General features: G+C 32.1%; 1 protein-coding gene across 1 annotated transcript in view; it reads left to right on the forward strand.

The window, feature by feature from the left end:
• The window catches only part of LOC143192522 (fatty acyl-CoA reductase wat), a 45,872-nt gene extending 25,571 nt beyond the window's left edge, over window positions 1-20,301 (forward strand). Inside the window, exons 2-9 of the mRNA XM_076397916.1 lie at window positions 10,097-10,276; window positions 10,660-10,904; window positions 14,298-14,569; window positions 15,252-15,361; window positions 15,423-15,623; window positions 15,683-15,938; window positions 18,193-18,450; window positions 19,957-20,301. Of these exons, the coding sequence (XP_076254031.1) occupies window positions 10,097-10,276; window positions 10,660-10,904; window positions 14,298-14,569; window positions 15,252-15,361; window positions 15,423-15,623; window positions 15,683-15,938; window positions 18,193-18,450; window positions 19,957-20,053 (1,619 nt within the window). The 3' untranslated portion in view covers window positions 20,054-20,301. The remainder of the gene's footprint in view (window positions 1-10,096; window positions 10,277-10,659; window positions 10,905-14,297; window positions 14,570-15,251; window positions 15,362-15,422; window positions 15,624-15,682; window positions 15,939-18,192; window positions 18,451-19,956) is intronic.
• The last annotated feature ends 935 nt before the right edge of the window (window positions 20,302-21,236 follow it).

Here is a 21,236-nt window from a genome sequence, read left to right on the forward strand (position 1 = left end):
TCGTAAACAGTCCTGTTTCCTGCTCGCGCGAGCTCATAATGATGCTTGATTGTCGCTGATTACGTCTTGATATGCACGCTCTTGAGAGAAACTCGCTTGTTTTACGGTTAGTTTGAAACGACAATCAGAATTATTTACCGCTCTAGCGGAATTAATTTTAATATCATTTCGCGAATATTTTTTTTTTTTTTTTTTTTTTTATAATTATATACATTGTTACTAGTCGTTGCCGACTAACCTACAATTTGTCCTTATAATAGCTTAAATCTAGGTATATATCTAATAGGACTCATCAGTCCTACATAGTCTCTAACATAATAATAATTGTTTTAACACTTTGAGTTTTTTCTAATGCACCTCACTGCACTACACTACAACACACTACACAAGTTCAAATGGTTTGGTCCTTTTGAGTCTGCGTCCGGTTTTGGTGTTGTCCAAGAGTTGTAATACTTCGAAATTAACATGAGAGTGAAGTCTCTCCTCATGTCTCTTTGCAATTCTTTTAATTTCTTGATTGACAGTCGGTATCTGAAGATCTCGATGTAAATAAATGGTCCGGTAATATCTGGGTGCACCTACGATGCTTCTTAGGACTTTGTTCTGGAAAACTTGTATTAGATTTATGTTGCTTTTTGCGGAACATCCCCATAATTGTATTCCGTATGTCCATATAGGTTTTAATATTTGTTTATATAGAAGTAATTTATTATGTATAGTTAATTGAGATTTTCTTCCAATTAGCCAATACATTTTTCTATATTTTAACTCAAGTTCTTTTCTTTTCTTTTTGACATGTTCCTTCCACCGTAGTTTTGCATCAAGTGTCATTCCGAGATACTTAGCATTATTGCTGTATGGTATGACAGTGTGGTTTATGGTCAATGGTGTAAGCGCGGCCTGTTTATAGGTGAATTGAACATGCACAGATTTGTTTTGGTTAATTTGTATTTTCCAGATTTGGGTCCATTTATTTATAGCGTCAGTAGCCTGTTGTAGTTTTCGGGTTGCTTCTTCGCTATTGTTTCCGACAGCAAGAATAGCAGTATCATCAGCAAATGTAGCCATTGTAATGTTTTCGATTTGTGGTATATCACATGTATAAAGTAGGTACAGAATTGGCCCCAGTACACTTCCTTGTGGTACACCTGCTTTAGCTTCTTTTATTGTAGAGTAAGCTTCCTCTTGTTTCACTCTAAACATTCTGGCTGTGATGTAAGATTTTAATAGTTCGGTGTGTTGCTTCGGTAATATTTTCTGTAGCTTATGGACGAGGCCTTTGTGCCATACCTTGTCGAAAGCTTGTGCTACATCTAAGAATACAGCTGAGCATACTTTATTATCTTCATAGGCTTTTTCAATAACATCTGTTATTCTATGCACTTGATCAATCGTTGAATGTTTGGTAATAAACCCAAACTGGTGTGTTGGTATTAGGTTTTTTCTCTCTATAATTGGTTTTAATCTTTTCAAGAGGAGCTTTTCAAATACCTTAGCTATCATCGGTAACAGTGAGATAGGTCGATAAGCTTTTATATCATTTGGTGATTTTCCAGGTTTTGGAACCATTATTATTTCAGCCATTTTCCAAACGTCTGGGACATATTTCAGTCGAAATGCTGCATTGATTAAGTTAGTGAGCTTTATAATACCCTTTCTTGGCAGATTGTGCAGCAATTGCCCTGTTATTAAATCATAGCCTGGTGATTTATTTGGCTTGATGTTAGTTTTAATAACGTTGGTGACTTCTTTCGGAGTTGTTAATTGAATTGTCGAATTTTCGCCGTCTATGTCCGGTAAAGTATGTTCAATTTCACTTTCGTTTGGTTTGAAAGTTTTCTCTAAATGGTCAGCGAATGCTTCTGCTTTCTCCAGGTTGCTGCGTGCCCAACTTCCATGCATGTTTCTTATCGGAGGACTATGTAGACAGGATCGTTTTAGGTATTTAGTGGCTTTCCAGAGCGAGTAGTCTGTGTTCTTGTCATCTGTTAAATTTCGTAGATAGTTATTTATGGAATTGTTTTTAATTTCCAAAATTTCCCTCTTCAACCTTTGTGTTATGTTGTTTAAGATATTCTTATTTTCAGGTGTTCTATTTTGCTGCCATTTTTTCCGTAGTTTTCGTTTTTCAGCTACCATTTCCTTGATTTCTTTCGGGTAATTTATTCCTTTGGTTGAAGTTTTAATTTCTGGAGTGTTATTCCAAGCAGCCTGTTGGATGTCTGCAACGAATTTTTCGGTTTCATAATTTAATTGGTCTTCTGTCTTAAGGGGAACATTTAGTTGAATTCGATTGTTTATTTCTTCAACAAATCCTTCCCAGTCTGTCCTCTTGTTGGTTAATGTTGGATTTTGTTGTTTTCTTATAATGTTTTCACTCAGCGTCAAAATCACAGGTGTGTGATCTGAGCTATTTCGCGAATATGATTAAATAAAAAACGGGGACAAAAACTGATAAACGTTTATAACGAAATATTTTCTCTACTTCGAATAAAAGAGAAAGTATATAGTAAATGATGTAAATAGAGTTTTAATGCTTTTTTCCATTGGTTATTTTCCTAATTAATTTATAAATTAGGCATATAATTGTAAAATTGCTAGAAAATATATTTTACATATTAAAATAAACAATAATTAATATAACTTTATTAAATCATTCTGGCTTTGACAAATAAAAAATTGTAATCTAAAAAAAATATGTCTAACTGCAACTAAAATAATGTATTTTATTTTCATTAGAGAACATATTTACCTTTTTATGTTTAGTTCTTGATTCCTTCATTGCAGTGCTTTTTTTTTCAAATAATTCTGATATCGCTGTGTTTCTACACAGTTTTGTCTGTAACTATCTGTGTACATTTTTAAAATAAAATTAGATTTGATCACTGTATTCGCCATAATGGATTTGCCATATCTGTAAAACTGTTAGTATTCATTCTCTTCTTGTATATATAAACCAAATGTTCCTCTATATTTTGAATATATATTTTTAATAATTACTTCTACACTCAACAATACAGTTTTCTAAGGTTATTCTATCCACTCTCATTACCTTGTCTTGGCAATGTCAGCTTTGAATCATAATACCTCTTACAGAACGATTCATTCACTCACTGTCACGTTCTGAGACTCTATCCAACTCAATAACTAAGGTCTTAACATAATTTCTATCTAACACTATTATACAATTCCACCATTTGTCTTCTTTTCTGTGTCTTCGAGTTGTCCAAACAATCCAAACCTAAGGGTGTTTTGTAAACAATCGTTTCCACATATCTTAATACTTCTTGTTTATATAATTTTCTCTCTCGACCAGCTTATCTATTGTAGTTAATCTTTGCCACTTTCCATAACATTTTGACTTGATTGAAGTGATAGGGAGGAAGATGTTACCCTCGGTGTGTATATTGCTTAGTCGTCTAAACTACAGTTCAGGCCTATTACTAAAAGATTCAATTAAAAAAACATAAAACAAAATTAAATATTTTTTATACACATATTACAAAACCTTATTAAACTTTATTCTAAATTTTACCTTTTCCCAACACTCTTTTTATTAGCATCTTGGCAAGGGCAGCCTAATGTTTTGAAATACCTATGTCAGTACAAAAATTGAAATAACAAGTCTCCTTTAATTTCATTATAGACTTTCAAAAATTATACTCTTTTAAAAGCAGTCTCCAGAAGCATTATTTTTGGAGCTGTCAATGCTCTATAGTATTAGAAATGATGATATCCACACACTAAGGGTACCTAAGATCAGCCAAAAAATGAAACACGAAATATTTGATATGAAATGTTTGATCTGGACTTGAAAAACTATATTACGGAAAAATAATTAGGTCATGAGTTATTAGTTTTAAAATGTGTGTCAAAAAAAAAGAGATTATTAAAACAATGATAATATTTAATTTGGTTGAGATGTTTTGATGTATCTAACATATCATAGAGTCCAGACATAGCATCCTCTGTCAATCACTTCCGATTTCTACAGAAGTCTCGCAGGGCTCTTGATTTAGTTTATTTTAGTTGAAAAATATAAAATATTTAACTATAAGTTATATTTATCAGCTTTGGCTAACTCAAGACAGGGGAATAAAAAAAGTAGATGCATTTTTCAACAGACAAGTTACAGTTAACCGATACTTACATATTGATTTAAACATAATTAATGTTATATGTTTTTTGTCCATTCGCATATGCAAATGAAAAAGAACGGTACTGAATACGTGCTGGTTTTCCCGACTGAAAGTTCATTCATCATTCTTCCTCGATAAAACGAAACTGGTTACACGAATCTACGGTCTACTTTCTACCTTCGAGACCCTATGAGAAGCTGCTAACGGTAAACGGCGATTTCTTTCACGAAAACGATTAATTGGAATAATTATATAGGTGCCCGAAGTGAAATGTTATAATCTCATTTTTTAATCATTAAAAATATTAAATATTTTATAAATATTTTACCGCCTTATATTAAATAAAAATAGTAATTCATACTTATCTTTGGTATCTCTAACTTAATTGTGACACTTGAATGTTTACTATTAAATTTATAGGGTGAGTACCTGAGCTATATACAATATTCATTTATTAATAAGGTATTTAGTCACTATTTACTTATAAAACAGCTGCATTTCTTCACGTAATGGATTCGAACAGTATATGAATAGTTTCCAATGGAATGCTGTCCCATTATTGTATCAAAACAGCCACTAATTACGGTGATATTGACTCTGGAAAATACTCCTTACTTTCCGGTCTAAAATACTCCCCATAAAATTTCTATTATGTTAAGCTCTGGGGATTTTGCTGGGCAGGATTATATTTTAATGATGCTCAAATCAACATTGAACACTTTTGACAGTGTGTATGGGTGTGTTATCATCTTTGGTATTTGTTATTTAGTGTATTAGTGCTTGGCAGCAATGTGCTGGTTATAATAAGGACTTCACTATTGAGCTAGTCAATATAGTCTTTTATATTTCTAAAATTACAGTTTTGCTGTTCTGTTTTTTAAAGTTTGTCGGTCACTGTCAGTTAATTTTCAAGTCAAGATACCTATGTCTACCCCCTGAGTATTTTGCTACATTTTATTGGGATTTTTATGATTTTCAATTTTTTTTTGTAGATAATTGATTTTATGAAGCAGTGAATGATTGAGTCCAGCTTGAAGCAAAATGATCATTTATCAGAATCTAACCTTTTCTAAACAATTGTTAATCCTAAACTAACCAACATTTTATTTTTTAGAAGTAATAACTTGGTACTATAACAAGTCATTTGAAATGTCCCCCACTTGACACATATGTGGATCAAAAGATGCGTTTATGAATTGGACAGCTGTCGGATCATTAATTTATGAATTATAGCATTTTGAGTGAAGCTACTTTTGTAATTGTGAAAAAAAATGGATAAAAAGAATTTCGCGTGTTGATAAAATTTTGCATTTTGAAGCGAAAAAATATAGTTGAAGCAAAAATTAAGCATGATGTCTAAGTTTAGACGTGGTGAAATGAGCACTGAAAACAGTGAACACGGTGGATGCCCAAAAGAGATTGTTACAGATGAAAACATAAAAAAAATCCTCAAAATGATTTTCAACGACCGTAAATTGAAATTGAATGAAATAGTAGACACTTTAAATATATCAACTGAATGTGTTAGGTATGAGAAAGCTCAATGCAAAGTGGGTGCCGCGCAAGCTCACTTTTGACTAAAAACAACGACGAGTTGATGATTCGGAGTAGTGCTTGAAGATGATTAAGTGTAATAAACCCGAGTTTTTGCATCGCTATGTGCCAATGGATGAAAGATGGCTCCATCATTTCAGGCATCCGAATGGACTGCACACGATGAACCTGCTCCAGAGCGTGGAAAAACGCAACAGTCGGCTGGTAAGGTTATAGCGTCTGTATAATTTTTATTGGCTACCTTGAAAAAGGAAGGATCATCAACGGCGACTATTACATAGCGTTATTGGACCGTTTGAAGGACGAAATCGACCTTATTTGAAGAAAAAGGAAGTTCTGCTTCACCAAGACAATGCCTCGTGCCACAAGTCAGTGAAAACGATGGCAAAAATCCATGAATTGAGCTTCGAATTGCTTTGTCATCCACCGTATTCTCCAGATCTAGCCCCCAGCGACTATTGTTCCTGTTCACTCGCTGAGAATGAAGAGGTGATCGACGAAACAGAGGCCTATTTTGAAGCAAAGGACAAATAGTACTACAAAAATGGTATCAAAAAGTTGGAGGGTCGCGATAATCAGTGCATCACCCTTGAAGGGAATTATGTTGAATAGAAAAAAACTTATTTTGCAATAAAATATGTTTTACTATGGTAGACCGGGGAATTTTCAATTTATCTGTTAGCTCTAGTACTGGTTTTGTCTAGGTACGTTTAGTTGCTTCAATGAAACTATATTCAGCATTGAAAATGTTATATTTCAAATTCAAATTCAAATTTCAGTAGGTGCCAAATTAGAAAAATACGTTAATTTGTCCTATAAGTGTATTGATTCACGATTTGTACGCATGCTCATTTATTATTGAATATAACCTGACTCCTAAAATTCATAAAAATGCGTCAGTAGTTGTTAACATAACTACAAATTTTGGATTTCTAGACCTATAGCTTTTATTGAAGTAACTTGTGTTCTATGGATGTATGACAGTTCTGTGTGGCGTTTCATCGCCATCACAGTTTATTATTACGTATTAACTATTATATTCGACTATATTGTTAAAACTTATACGTTTTTTTCGGAAGAAAAATAAACCGTCTCGATGATTGATCTAGGTTTATTAATTTTTGCTTTACATTCTGATTTTTAAAGGCTCAATGTCAGTAATATTGTTATATATACGAATGGCCTAGATAATAACTCATTATATCACTTAAAAACTAAAATAATTATTTCATTTAGTAGCAATAACAATCCAATCACCCATACAATACCAATGGAATGTTAAATCGATTTGACATAGTGTTTCGTAATTGATTATTCATGAAATTCCCCCAATGTATCAATAAAAATAGCTGCATAATAATTTAATGACACAGTACCCTCCTCTGGACTTTTTCTTTGTTTATTTTTGGAAACCTTTCGATAGATGCTGAGATGGTCTTCGACGCCGCGGTTCTTGGGATTCTTCTCTAGAGCTGGTGAATATTTTATAATATATTTTATGTTAGATGTCAGCCGTATGTAAATAAGTCAGAAAATCCAAATTTATGATAGAAGATTTTAATATACATTTTCAGCTATTTTTTGAGACATTTATTTCATATGAGTCTTTGATTATGAGTTCGTGTAATTTGTAAATATAGACTTAAGCTGGAAGAAAATATCGCGAAAAATGCATTCATCCAATATATATCAGCATTGTTTTAAAAATGTAAACTAGCTCAACTAAATGTTGCATTAGACACGTGTTTTGATTTGTGCGTAGCTTTTGTGCAAATATACGACACAAATCAAGGGCAAACGTTTAAATAATATTTATTGATTAATACAATGTTGAACGGCAATTGATTATGTAAAGTTAATCATTTGACGTCTAAATAAAAACTTATTTTTTAATAGGATAGTGCATTAATTTTGCAGGATCTATTATAAAACTGCTAACAAGCAGTACGACTTGAGCTCTTGCATTGTTATGCAGTATGATGCTGTGCTTCATGACGCATCTTTGATTAAAACTTAACTCGTATCATTCCACAACTTTTGAGGATCCATTTTGAGTCAATTCAGCTGAATTTAGTCCCCGGACTACCAAAGTAAAAGAAATTTTTTGGCAAACTTAGTTTTCCTTATTCAATAAAATTCCCTTCAAGGGTGATACACTGATTATAGCGACCCTCCAACTTTTCGATACCATTTTTGTAATACGATTTGTCCCTTGCTTCAAAATAGGCCTCAGTTTCGGCGAGCGCCTCTTCATTTGACGGACATTTCTTCCCAGCTAGCATTCTTTTGACATCTGAGAACAGGAAGCAGTCGCTGGGGGCCAGATCGGAGGAATACGTTGGATGAGAAAGCAATTCGAAGCCCAATTCATGGATTTTTGACACGGTGCATTGTCTTGGTGAAGTAGCGCTTCCTTTGTCTTCAAATGCTTCTGTTTTTCAGCGATTTCGACCTTCAAACGGTCCAATAACGCTAATGAAAATTAGTCTATGCGCATCCCAAAATACAGATGCCATAAACTTGCCAGCTGACTGTGGCGTTTTCCCACGCTTTGGAGCTGGTTCAGGGTGTGCAGTCCACTCGGATGACTGTCGATTGGACTACGGTGTGAAATGATGGAGCCATATCTCATCCGTTGTCACATATCAATCCAAAAACTCGGGTTTATTACGCTTGATCATCTTCAAACACTACTCCGAATCATCAACTCGTTGTTTTTGGTCAAAAGTGAGCTCGCGCGGCACCCACTTTGCACAGAGCTTTCTCATAGCCAAATATTCGTTAATAATATGATGTACATGCTCAGTTGATATCTTTAGAGTGTCTGCTATTTTATTCAATTTTAATTTACGGTCATTCAAAATCATTTTGTGGATTTTTTTAATGTTTTCGTCGGAAGTAATTTCTTTTGGGCGTCCACTGTGTTCATCGTCTTCGGTGCTCACTTCACGGCTAAACTTAGCATACCAATCCTTGATGTTTGATTTTCCTGGGGTAGTATCCGGAAACTCGGCATCAAGCCAAGTTTTTGCTTCAACTGTATTTTTTATTTTCAAAAAGCAATATTTTACCAACACGCAAAATTCCTTATTACCATTTTTTTCACAATAACAAAATTTGCTTCACTCAAAATGCTATTATTCACGAACTAATCATCCTACAGTTGCATCTTTTGAGGGTTAGTGCTAACTAAAAAACATATGGATTTAATTCTAGTACCGCCATCTATGTGTCAGCCCGAGGACTTTTCCAATTGACCTGTTGACTACTTTTATCACCAGTTCGACATAATTAGAAAGAATTAGTATAGTTACTTTAAAGGGCATAAACTACCTTTTGGTTAAAATAGATGAAAATAACTCAAGGATCTTAAAAGGAATACGTTTTTAATATTAAAATATATTATATTTTGAGTCATTTTATTAAAGAAATTAATCGTATATCTATTACATGATAGTCTATGGATGTTACCTTTCTGTGTACCTTTTATATTCATCAACAGAAGCTTATATTAAGCAATTTGGTACTTTTTTATCTTAAATTGTTTATATTGTAAATTGATTGGCATCATCAAATGTTTATGCGTCAACCATTAATTGGAATCGCTTCTTTAGATTACTATTTGTTTCGACATATGAGTCGTGACCTGTCTGAGCAGCCCTTAACTCCTCTATAATAAAGGTCGTTTCGTGGATAGTCTTAAAAGATACATTATTCTTGTGAGTTAAAATCTGCAAATTCTCTGAAAGATGGGAAAAAGTAGCGACCATCAATGATCTTGTTGTTCTTTGTATAAAATACATTGTACCGATTGTTCATAAAAAGGTTTTAAGTTAAATAATAACCCTTAAAGATGATGTACAGTCCTAATACACTATCCCGATAAATTATTTAGTTTTTAAACAAATAATATTGATAGAAAGTAATTCGCCGAAACAAAATAAAAGTTTACCCCCCATTGTCAACCCACATTATTAAATATAATAGATTTATTAATATTAATGGGCTAGACTAGCTTCTTTTTATTTTTTTCAATAATTTCACGTACAATAATTTTGAATTTATTTATTATTATTGTGATTTAGATAATTGTGTAAAGGTATAATTGATGTTATTTAAAACATGATATCGAATAAGAATAATGGTTGAATTATAACTAGATTAGACAATTAAGATCATTTTTTAAAACAAGGAAAACTTTCAAAGCTTGCGAGCGAATTGTTGGCCTTGCCCTATATAAATCTGAAAAATCAATACCAGCTTAAACATGGCTGGTATGATTGTATTTTATAACATGTTATCCGTAATTTAGTGCGAAATTCAACGTAATTTAGTTGCACGGTGCTTTATACTGCGCGTTTCTATATAAATTGATGATTTTACGTAGATATTTTTGTTTTCAGGTTATGCGACCTTCGAGAGTCAAAACAATTTGAAGAACTTGGACAGTTCCCCATATATTGAGAGTAATATCACCAATATAGGTGATATTAATGGTATCAATAATGACATGGACCTAACACCGATTCAAAAATTCTTTGACGGTGCTAACATTTTTATTACTGGCTCAACAGGGTTTCTCGGTAAGTACCAACTAAGAATAGAGTGTTTCGAATGTAGTGATGAAGCTTAAAACTGCAGAAAATAGCAAAATCTTTTATATTCATATTTTGATTATAATTTCTTGTGTCTTAAAGAATTAGTTTATTTTATCATATAGTGTATTTAAAAGTAATTAAAAAAATGGCACTTAATTGTCTTGAAGAGATAATCTGACTCAAGTATCCATAAATTAAAAAAAAACATACATAAAATTCCTAAGTGAAAATGCATTTCTATGATCACTAGTAGATGAATACCGAATAAAATACATCAAAACAATATGTTATCTCTTAAAGTTTCTGTTTTTCTCAAAACAAATTGTTTTATGAGTAATTATAATGATATTATTAATTGTTAATTACAGGAAAAATACTGGTAGAGAAACTGTTGAGGTCATGTCCTACAGTATCCACGCTTTATCTGTTGGTACGCAACAAGAAAGGGAAGAGCATGGAAGAAAGAGTTGACGAGATGTTCGATGACATCATTTTCGACAAGATGAAGAAGGAATGTCCAAAATTCAGACACAAAGTGGTTGGTGTTGGCGGAGATTGTGTTTTACCCACTTTAGGACTAAGTATTCAAGACAAGAGGCTTCTTATTGACGAGGTATGACATTTGCGTGTATTTGGAAGCTATAGTTGCCAAATTATGACTTAGTAAGCCTGTAACACTTCGTACTTTAAATGTATATCTATTTATTTATAATCCTCTTCGATATATACCTTCCTCCTTCTCTACAGAGCTTCCATTGTATTTCTCATTGTTTAAAATTACGTGAAAGATGCGCTGTAACTATCCATGTAGTGCTGCATGCTGATTTTTGATGCAGATTTGGATTCAGAGAATAGACAAAGCTCACTTCGGACTTCTTTTCGATATATCCCTTTTTATAATGTGTCCTAATGTTTTGTATAATGTAAGACATCCTTATATTATGTCATGTCATAGATATTCTTTAATAGTGGTAAATTAATTCCAATATTACTTAAATTTTTCGATATATCTCAAGATGGATTTCTTTTTGCTTTCAAATTATTTCTTAGTTTCTTGTGGTGTATGGCGGGGCAGCCATTTGTGAAAGAATGAACTTGAATTTAATCAAAAATATTCTTTGAATCATCAGTTCGTCAGTATTTTTCTGATGTTTTTTTGAACATTATCTTGTGATACATTTGGTTACAGTTTATACAGAAACTATCCTCACGAAATGAGTAAGATTCTATTTGTACTGGTTATTTATTTGGTTTGTCATTAAATATGTTATTACTATTAAAAAGTCGCCAAATCGTAAACGAAGAAAAAATGCATGACTAATTTTTACGTTTCATACACAATTATTTATTATTTTAATCACTTCCTATATTCTTCCTATTATATCTAGTTCCAATTTAATATTGATATCTAAAAATGTACTCAATTAAAATTAAAACGAAATCTTAATTGGCCCACTAGCTGTTTTGAAACGGAATTTAAAATTTAAGTATTAAAAATAAAACAAATTGCAATATATTTGCGGTCGGTTCTTTTTATAGAATGCGTAGTACATTCTTATGATAATGTTATTGTTTTTTTACGTATTAATTTGGATGACATCGTATTTAACGTGGCTAAAATAGACTTAATAGTTTTCTTCCTTATTCGTATGGTATATTGTTATTATACGGAGTTATTTTTAGAATTAGCAGTTGTGTTCCAGTGTTTTGCGGTTAATAAAATTGATCATTGATATTGGGCCAGGAAAAAAACTCTTTTCCATATTCTTTTCTAAGAAATGAAGCCAGTCACTATACAGTTGAACCCGTTGAATAGCGAGATATCACATTAAAGTCCAGGCATAATACTCTCGGATTATTACTTGTTCCAATCTCTGCAGAACCTTTTTAATGAGAAGGTTCCGAAGGTCCATTTATCCTAGGTACAATGTCAGGCATATTGTGGCTTAGTTACCCTCTTGATATATCCGGTACAGTACCCTGAAGTACACTATACTGTTTTTATACTATTTAAATAACGTAAAAATGTCTCCTATCAACTGTAAAAAAGTATTTATGAAAATTATACAAATGAGGCTTCCACTATTACAAGGTTCCATTATCTTTTAACTTAACAGTGGATGCAACCCTTATATGATTCAGTGAGTTTTCAAGACGCACTAACCATGAAATGTAGTAGAGTATTGAGAACATTAAGTAAAAATACTACCAATAAATGACCATAAATGTTAGTAATAACTCTAAAGAGTAACTCATAACAGCACAATCGCCATTTTGGAACTGCGACAATAGTATTATTGAAATCAAGTGCCCTATAGCCGGCTTGGTCGCGCAATGGTAAAGGCGACAGGACGGCCCACCTACTTGTGCTATAGTCGCGGGTTCGAATTCTGCTGGGGCATGGTCGTAAATTTATGTTTGTGATTGTCTAATATTTGTGATTGTCCTAAAGAAAATGATCCCAGTCACGCCAGTGACCAGGCTGGGTAAGATCGGATCGCCAGTCGGTAGGCATAATGCAGAGGACCGTGGTTCGGAACCCACGTTAAACTGTAGATCCAGTCCAAATAAAAGGAAATTTTAAAACATATTAAAAAAGCGCTCTATATTTACAAAGATAAACCAAAAGTGTATCGATAGCAAATCTACTGAATATGTTATAATGATAATTTGAAGATACAGATGCAAATATATTTGACAAGGCTGCTAAAATATTCATTTTACATAGTTGATAGTAACGTTAACAAATGTTTGGTTTTGTAAAGTTTTATCAACTCTGTAGAACAAAAAGATGTATCTGATATTATATTAATTTACCTTGTAATATTTGGGTAAATATAATTTTGTAAGTAAGTTCATTCTAATAATTAATAGCATTACAATCAAATAAGCATGTGCAACTAGCATACTTTACAAAATCTATGTTTAGACATGTTTTAACATATTAAGTTCTCCTATGAATTCTTAAACTAGATCTCTGCTTAGATTTTTTTACTTTATTTAATTTCAATGACATTTAGGTTAGGATTTGGATGGCCCTTGCTTGCAACCAAGCTTTCAAGGTTTGAATTAATATTTTTCTTTGTATTTTGACAATATATTTTTGATCAGTATTGAACAGCAGTGAATGTTTAACGAGTTCAGTTAGAAGCCCATTTTCTCCTGTCTAGTTGATATTCGAAACTTGAAGAGGCATATACTGACATGCATATTTGAACAACTAAACTAGTCAAATGAGACTTCACCTCAAATTTTATAAACAACAGCCTTATCTACGTCTATATTACGTTAATTACACTTAACAGAGACATCATTAAAGGTACTTAAAATATAAATATTTACATTAGAATGATCTATTGCAGTGAATAAATTGTCTAAATGTTAAATCTTCAAACTATTTTGGCTGGGTTCCGCCATGTATATTTAATTTTTCTGTCTTCTTGAAGTTTTTAGCGATGTATAATTATATTAGGGGTCCTCGCATTATCTATACACATTATAATATTATAGAAAATTAGAAGTATAATAGAAAATTAAGAAAATAATGTATAAATAAGACCTGTACTATGCAAACCATCCAGTGCGACCAAAACTACTATGTAACGTGCAAATTTGGAAGGTTTTAGCTCTCATTTAAAATTTCGCTATTTAAAAGGCCAATTTTTCTTTTGAATCAATTTTTTCTGCACAAATGACATTCTTCTGGGTAAAGTAAATATGTAGTAATTTTTCAAAAATCTGTTATCATATAGTTTATTGAGGTACAATTTCATAGACTTAGAATGAAAATAATCACTAGTAGAGATAGAATGTTTGAAACAACAGCATCATTGGCAGCTTATTGGATTAGAAGTAGAGACATTTTTCCTGAACTCCAGCTATATATTGATGATGATGTTATTTGCTATACTATTAAATTTCGCTTTTTTATATTTTTGTTAGCTATTTGAAATATATTTTTATATGATATCCATCCAATAATACAGCCATCTTCTTGTTCTCCTAGATTAATATTGTGTTTCACGTTGCTGCTACTGTACGATTCGATGAACACATAAAAACCGCGACGGCCATTAACATACGTACACCGAGAGATTTACTCCAGCTCAGCCGTCAAATGAAGAACCTGAAGTCTTACGTGCACGTTTCCACCGTCTTCGCTAATTGCATCAAGAAAGTCATCGAGGAGAAGGTCTATCCCCCGGGGATAGACGGCGAGAAACTGATAGCCATGGCGGACTGTGTTCCGGAAAATATTCTGGCACAAATGACGCCGACGTAAGTATAGTGTGTTCGATAAACAGTGAATTCAAGTCATCTAAATTGATGATGTAAAAAAATCGCAACATTGCTGTATCAATTCATAGTTTTAGTTCATTTGAACAAAATTATAATCTAAATAAGATAAAAAGAAACATCATTTATTCTAATATTATAGTACAACAAATGCATATATCATCCAGGTTTGGAGGAACTATAAAACAAGTGCATAGATTTATAAACTAAATAAACATTGACCTAAATGGCAAAAGATAATGTTCGGCTGCTTTCCTAGATATATATTTCTGCCGAAGATATATTCCTATTCAGTCCCATTCCTGTCGAAGTCCTGTTTGAAGTTAGTAATTGGAGACGTAATTTGATTTTTACATTTCTCAAGCAAAGCGCCAAAACAACGTTTGCCGGTTTATAAACTCTTTATCAATAATGTTTTCAAGAATTTTTCACGACATTTGCAGGCTGATCCGGTTATATATTCAAACATATCAGATAGCATTTTGTCTTTTATTAAGTTGAATAAAACTAGAAGGAAAACATTGTCTGATTCTAAAACGAATTTACAAATTGCGATAGGCAATACTTTAAACATCTTGATGACGTGAGTTCACTGCTATTTTGAATAGACTACATATTTGCTTGAATGTATCAGGCATTTTAACGTTACTATATATATTTTCAGATTGCTTGGTGATTATCCTAACACGTATACATTCACCAAACAAGTAGCCGAAGATCTAGTCAAAAGGGAAGGAGAAAATCTGCCCGTAACCATTTTTAGACCAGCCATCGGTAAGTCTATATATATTTTGATTAAAAATTAAAGAACAATCTAATAATTTTTAATTTTCAGTGGTGTCTTCGTACAAAGAACCGTGTGAAGCTTGGATTAACAACATGTACGGCCCAACAGGCGTCGTGGCTGGATCTGGCATGGGTCTCATCAGATCCCTTCGAGCTGATGGTAATGTGAATGCCAACATCGTACCTGTGGACATGGTAGTGAATGGTATGATCGCCGCTGCTTGGGGAGTCGGGGAATCCTACCAGAAAAGTATGTCACATCATTCAAGATGCATATTTTATCATAATCATCCACTGAATGCATTTTAGGTATCAAAGAAAACAAAACCTTCGAAATGCCGGTTTACAATTACGAGACTTGCAGTAAGAAACCAATAACGTGGGGTGAATATATGGAGAACAGTGAAAAATATGGGTTGATATTTCCCTTGAGCAAAGCCATTTGGTATTACAGTTTATGTCTGATCAAATATTACCCAGTCTACCTCGTGGCCATATTCTTCTTGCACATTATACCTGCTCTTTTGACTGACACAGTGCTTCTATGTATGGGAAGGACACCAAGGTAAATCAGTCATTATTTATATATTTTTTATTATTTAATTATTACATTGTTACTAGTCGTTTATGACTAACCTACAATTTGTTATACACGTCATGCTGTATTTTTTATTAAATTCACCTCACTACGCAACACTGCACAAGATCAGATGGTTTGATCAAAAAGTTGCAATACTTTCATGAGAATGGAGTCTTTCCTGAAGGTCTCGATGTAGGTAGTCAGTCCTGTAGTATTTGGGTGCCCCACAATACCTCTCAGGAGTTTGTTCTGAAAAATTTGTATTTTGTTTATTTTAATTGAACTCCGTATGATCATATAGGTTTCAGTATTTGCTTATATAATAGCAATTTATTATGTGCTGTTAATTGTGATTTTCTTCCAATTTGCCATTATATTTTCCTATATTTCAATTCCAGTTCTTTTCTTTTCTTCTTTATATGTTCCTTCCAGCGAAATTTTGCATCAACATTCCTTCCGAGATATTTGGCGTTGTTGCTATATGGAATGATAGTATTATTTAATGTTATTGGTGCTTGTACGGTCTGATTGTAGGTGAACTGCACATGCACAGATTTACTTTGGTTAATTTTTATTTTCCAAGCTTGTGTCCCTTTATTTATATTATCACTTTCTTGTTGTAATTTTCGTGTGGTTTCTTCACTATTATTTCCCACAGCTATAATCGCAGTATCATTAGCAAATGTAGCCATCATAATATGCTCCATTTGTGGTATATCACAAGTGTAGAGCAGATAAACCATTGGCTCCAGTACACTTCCTTGTGGTACACCTGCTTTAGCTTCTTTTACTCTAGAGTAAACTACCTCTTGTCTAACTCAACACACATCTACGTTCTAACTGTATACATGATAGTAGTTCGGTGTGTTGTTTTGGTAACATTTTCTGTAGTTTATGAATAAGACCTTCATGCCAAACCTGATAGAAGGATTGTGCTACATCTAAGAATATAGCTGAGCATACTTTTTACTTTCGTAGGCTTTTTCAATAACATCTGTTAATCTGAGGACCTGGTCAATTGTTGAATGCTTATTAGTAAACCTAAAATGGTGTGTTGGTATTAGATTTTTTCTCTCTATGATCGGTTTTATTATTTTCAACAAGAGTTTTTCAAAAACCTTAGATATTACTGGCTGCCGTGATATAGGCTTTTATTTCGTTTATCTTATTATTTCGATCACTACAATTTTCGACATTTTCCAAGTGCCTGTGATGTTTTAATCTAAATGTTGTATTGATCAAGTTGGTGAGTTTTATAATTCCCTTTCTTGGTAGATCATATGTATGACGTGTATAAATATGTTTTAAGGGATTCTTCAATAGTCATGATGACTAGTGATATATGATATATGATGTATTATAAAAAATCATATTTAAATTACATGTGTAATTATTAACATTCCAGTAGAAATGAGAGCAGAAAATTTAAAAATCGCCATATTTACAACACAAATTATAACCGTTATAAAATATTAACATCACTTAATATTTCCCAACCGTAATTTCCCCATTCCAACGTTTAAACTATTTTGCTTTGAAACAATACATGATAGGTGTTTAATATTCTCAAACTTTTAGCAGTTGATAATTGGGCAAATTAAATGCGCAAATTGTAATTTTAAACTTTATTTCAATAATAAACAAATTCACTCAATCTGTCTGGTTGGTATCCGGTATTCGATTCACATTAGTAAAACTAAATCACATTGTATTAAATATAATTTTACAAACACAATAGTTAGGGACTCTTTCACAATATACAAAGTAATTGAAACCTAACACTTTGGACAAAATTAAAGACACAATTGACACATAATATAATTTATTTAAAAATAATTGAAATGACTCATGTAATTGAGATTCCAATTTCTTATTTCCATTGTTTTTCCATGATAGACAATGGTTTCATGCTTAATAACATAAGCAAATCTTTCATCAAATCTTTCAAATTCATGCTCAATATTAATGTTTAAAAGAATAACAGTATTTCTTGTTATATTAACTATATACTGATTCTGCGTTTTTGAAAAATATACTTAATCGACTAGATGTTTGGCATTTGCGATTAATATCATTAATATATATATATATATATATATATATATATATATATATATATATATATATATATATATATATATAATAAATAATAAAAAACTTTTGATTGAAGAAAATTTAAAGAAACTGATACAACTGACACTTCTTGGCAGATAAAAATTTACTCTCAACATATTTTCAGAATGATGCGTGCTTACAAGAAAATCCATAAATATCTGGAAGTTATCTCGTACTTCGCCGTGAGAGAATGGACGCTCAAATCAGAAGGGTCCGATCGCCTTCTGGAAGAAATGACGGACAAAGACAAGGAACTCTTCTTCATGGATTTAAGAAAATTAGACTGGGACAAATTCTTCCAGAGCTACTTGATCGGAATCAGAATGTACCTCATGCAAGATCCAATGGACACTTTGGAACGTTCAAAGAAAAGATGGAACAGGTAAATAGATAGAATTTATTTTGATTCTTGATATCGATAATTAAATATTATGAGCTAGAATTATAATTATTAATACATTAATATGCATCTTCAAAATTAAAATCAAATAAATCTACTTAAACTAGAATTAGGAATAAAGTTATACACTATTCAAGTTCCTGTGGTTTGGCTCGCTTCAATCTTCTGACTTCCTGCGTGTTGTCCAGTAGCTGTATTGCTTCAACCTTATTTCATGGTTTAAGGCGAAATTTTGGATCACTTCATATATGCATTTGATTTTAAAGTCATTGTTTAGCCCTTCGTTGGTTAAGTAGCGATAAACATTGGTAATTAATCGTAGAACTTTATTCTTATACCATATTTGCACCCCATAGGTCCAAATTGGCTTTACGATTTCTCTTTGCCTTTAGGTCGAGTTGAATGTCGTCGGCAAATGTTCCAAGTACTGTTTCTTTTGTTGTTGGGATATCAGTAGTGTAGAATAGATACAGGAGTGGTTCCAAGACACTACCCTGGGGAATGTATTCATGATAATTTACTAATTGAACAACATTAAAAGTAAAACAATATTTAAATGTTTGAATCTGTTGTATAATAATTTTCCAATATTTGGCATTATTGCCATATTCTTTTGTCAGTTTTTTAGTATTTTGTTCTTAAAATTTATTAAATTATGCTAGTTGAGAATGTATTACTACATTTCTAGATGTTTGAGATTTTTTTATGATATGATTATTTTTCACATTATATATATTTTTGGTCTTTGTCTATTGTAATCTTTTAATAATTCAGTCACACATACCCTTCTTTGAATTTCCTTAAATTCTGGATGTACGATTAATCTGTTCTAGATACGAGATTAAATAGATAATAAGTAGTTTTTTTTTTATAACTTTTAAGCACAAATAGTATTTTGTTCTTTTCAATGTGGTGTAACGCATTTACGCTAAAAACTTTTCTAGTCCTTGGTACTCTTAAAAGATTTTGGTTTAGATTTTATGTTAACATTCGTCTCAAAACAAAATCATCAAAGTGATTTTTTGATCCAGAAATCTTGCGAAGCTAAATCAGGTAAATATGGGGGTGGCTATTATATATAACATATAACGTGTTATAGTTAATGATACATTAACTTCTAGTAGGGTAAATTTTGTTAAACTTGAAACAATATCTAAGAATAAGACAACGTCAGCACTAAGGGGATTTGATGCCACCTCCAGTTAACACTGAAACAAACAACTCTGCATATGTTAAAAATAATGTTAAAATGATGATTGTGAAAAAGGTTGTTTAATCGTTGTACTTTTTTCAGTGTAGTTTATATGTATTGGCAATAAGGGCTATAAATACTATAAATAGGAATGAATTATACATTGGCTATTCGATTTATAACAAATTGTATTATGTTATCATATCCAGTTTAATAACATTTTTAAAGCTTTTTCTGGAATGGCAACTTCTTGAACTTCTGCTAGTCATATTTTATTTATATTTTGTATTTTTCAGATTCTACTACGCCCATCAATGTCTCAAGGTAGTACTGGCAATAGTTGGACTGCAGATAGCTTACTGGTTACTGTCTTCGCTGATGAAACTCGTCTAGTCCGTTGTTGGTTAGTCATTAACTATTGTGATATAAAAGTACGAGGGCATCTAAATCGGCTAAAATACAAACATTATTTATAATGGTGTTGCTCAACTTTATATAGTAGCTGTAACTTAGTTTTGTGTGCGTGATTTTTTGTATGATATGATAGTTAGGAAATATTTCTATTATTTATATGTTGGTATTTTGTTGTAAAATATACAGTTTTATACGATTTACTGTAGTTTTAATAAAAATCATTATGTTATTTTGTTTATTTTATTTGTTTGTTTATTTCAGTTATTTATTGTGTCGAACTATAGCCCACTATATTCTTTTCGACCTGCATATCTATTGTAATAATGCTTTGCCACAAGTCATAACAATTCGATTGGATTGAATATTTTCATTACATAAATAATTTATTAATTTCAGCCTTTGTCGATAGACTTGTTGGGATCTTCTCCACCAGTGTATTATGGTACATTGTCCATAACAATATCTGGTTATTCCTCCAAGTTCTTTAGAAGGTGATTTTCAAACCAGAGTTAAAAACATGTTATGGTTCATTAATTTTCATAAACTGGAACAACAAAAAGTTATTGTCTCCGACTCGAACCCGCGACCTACGTTTGGGTGTTGAACGCTCTTACCATTACACCATAGAAACAGTTTCAATATTTCTACGAGGTTTTATATGCTATGGCTAGTGCTTAAAAAGTAAACTGAATAGCTTTTACACTGAACGACTTACGATGTTCCGACACATCAGGTCAGCGATAACATAACATAACAATTACACAAATATCTAATTATTTTGGATAAAAAAATATGTGCAAACTTTGTACGTGCCGTTCAAATTTGAGGGATCGATTTTCCCCTCTTCCCCCTATCAGATCATAACCTGGTTCCAATGGGACCACCTCGGAAATGCACTCTTTCGAATAAAAATAGAATTTTGAAAAACGGTTCATTATTGACGAAGAAATATATATATGTATATACTGCCGAATATAGAACTTCCTCCTTTTCCGAAATCAGTTGAAAAAATATGAAAAAACACCTTACTTTCGAGTTTAACATCTATATATAATAATTAAGAACGAACATGTTATTGTGAAGTGTACTTCCCGTACAAGTATTGTCTAACACTTATCTAGATATCTAAAAATGTTTACTTAGCGTTTAACACTTTAATTAT

Source organism: Rhynchophorus ferrugineus, unplaced genomic scaffold, assembly GCF_030347505.1.
Source record: "Rhynchophorus ferrugineus isolate W39M unplaced genomic scaffold, kcgeb_rfMv2 rfM3, whole genome shotgun sequence".
Taxonomy (NCBI): domain Eukaryota; kingdom Metazoa; phylum Arthropoda; class Insecta; order Coleoptera; family Curculionidae; genus Rhynchophorus; species Rhynchophorus ferrugineus.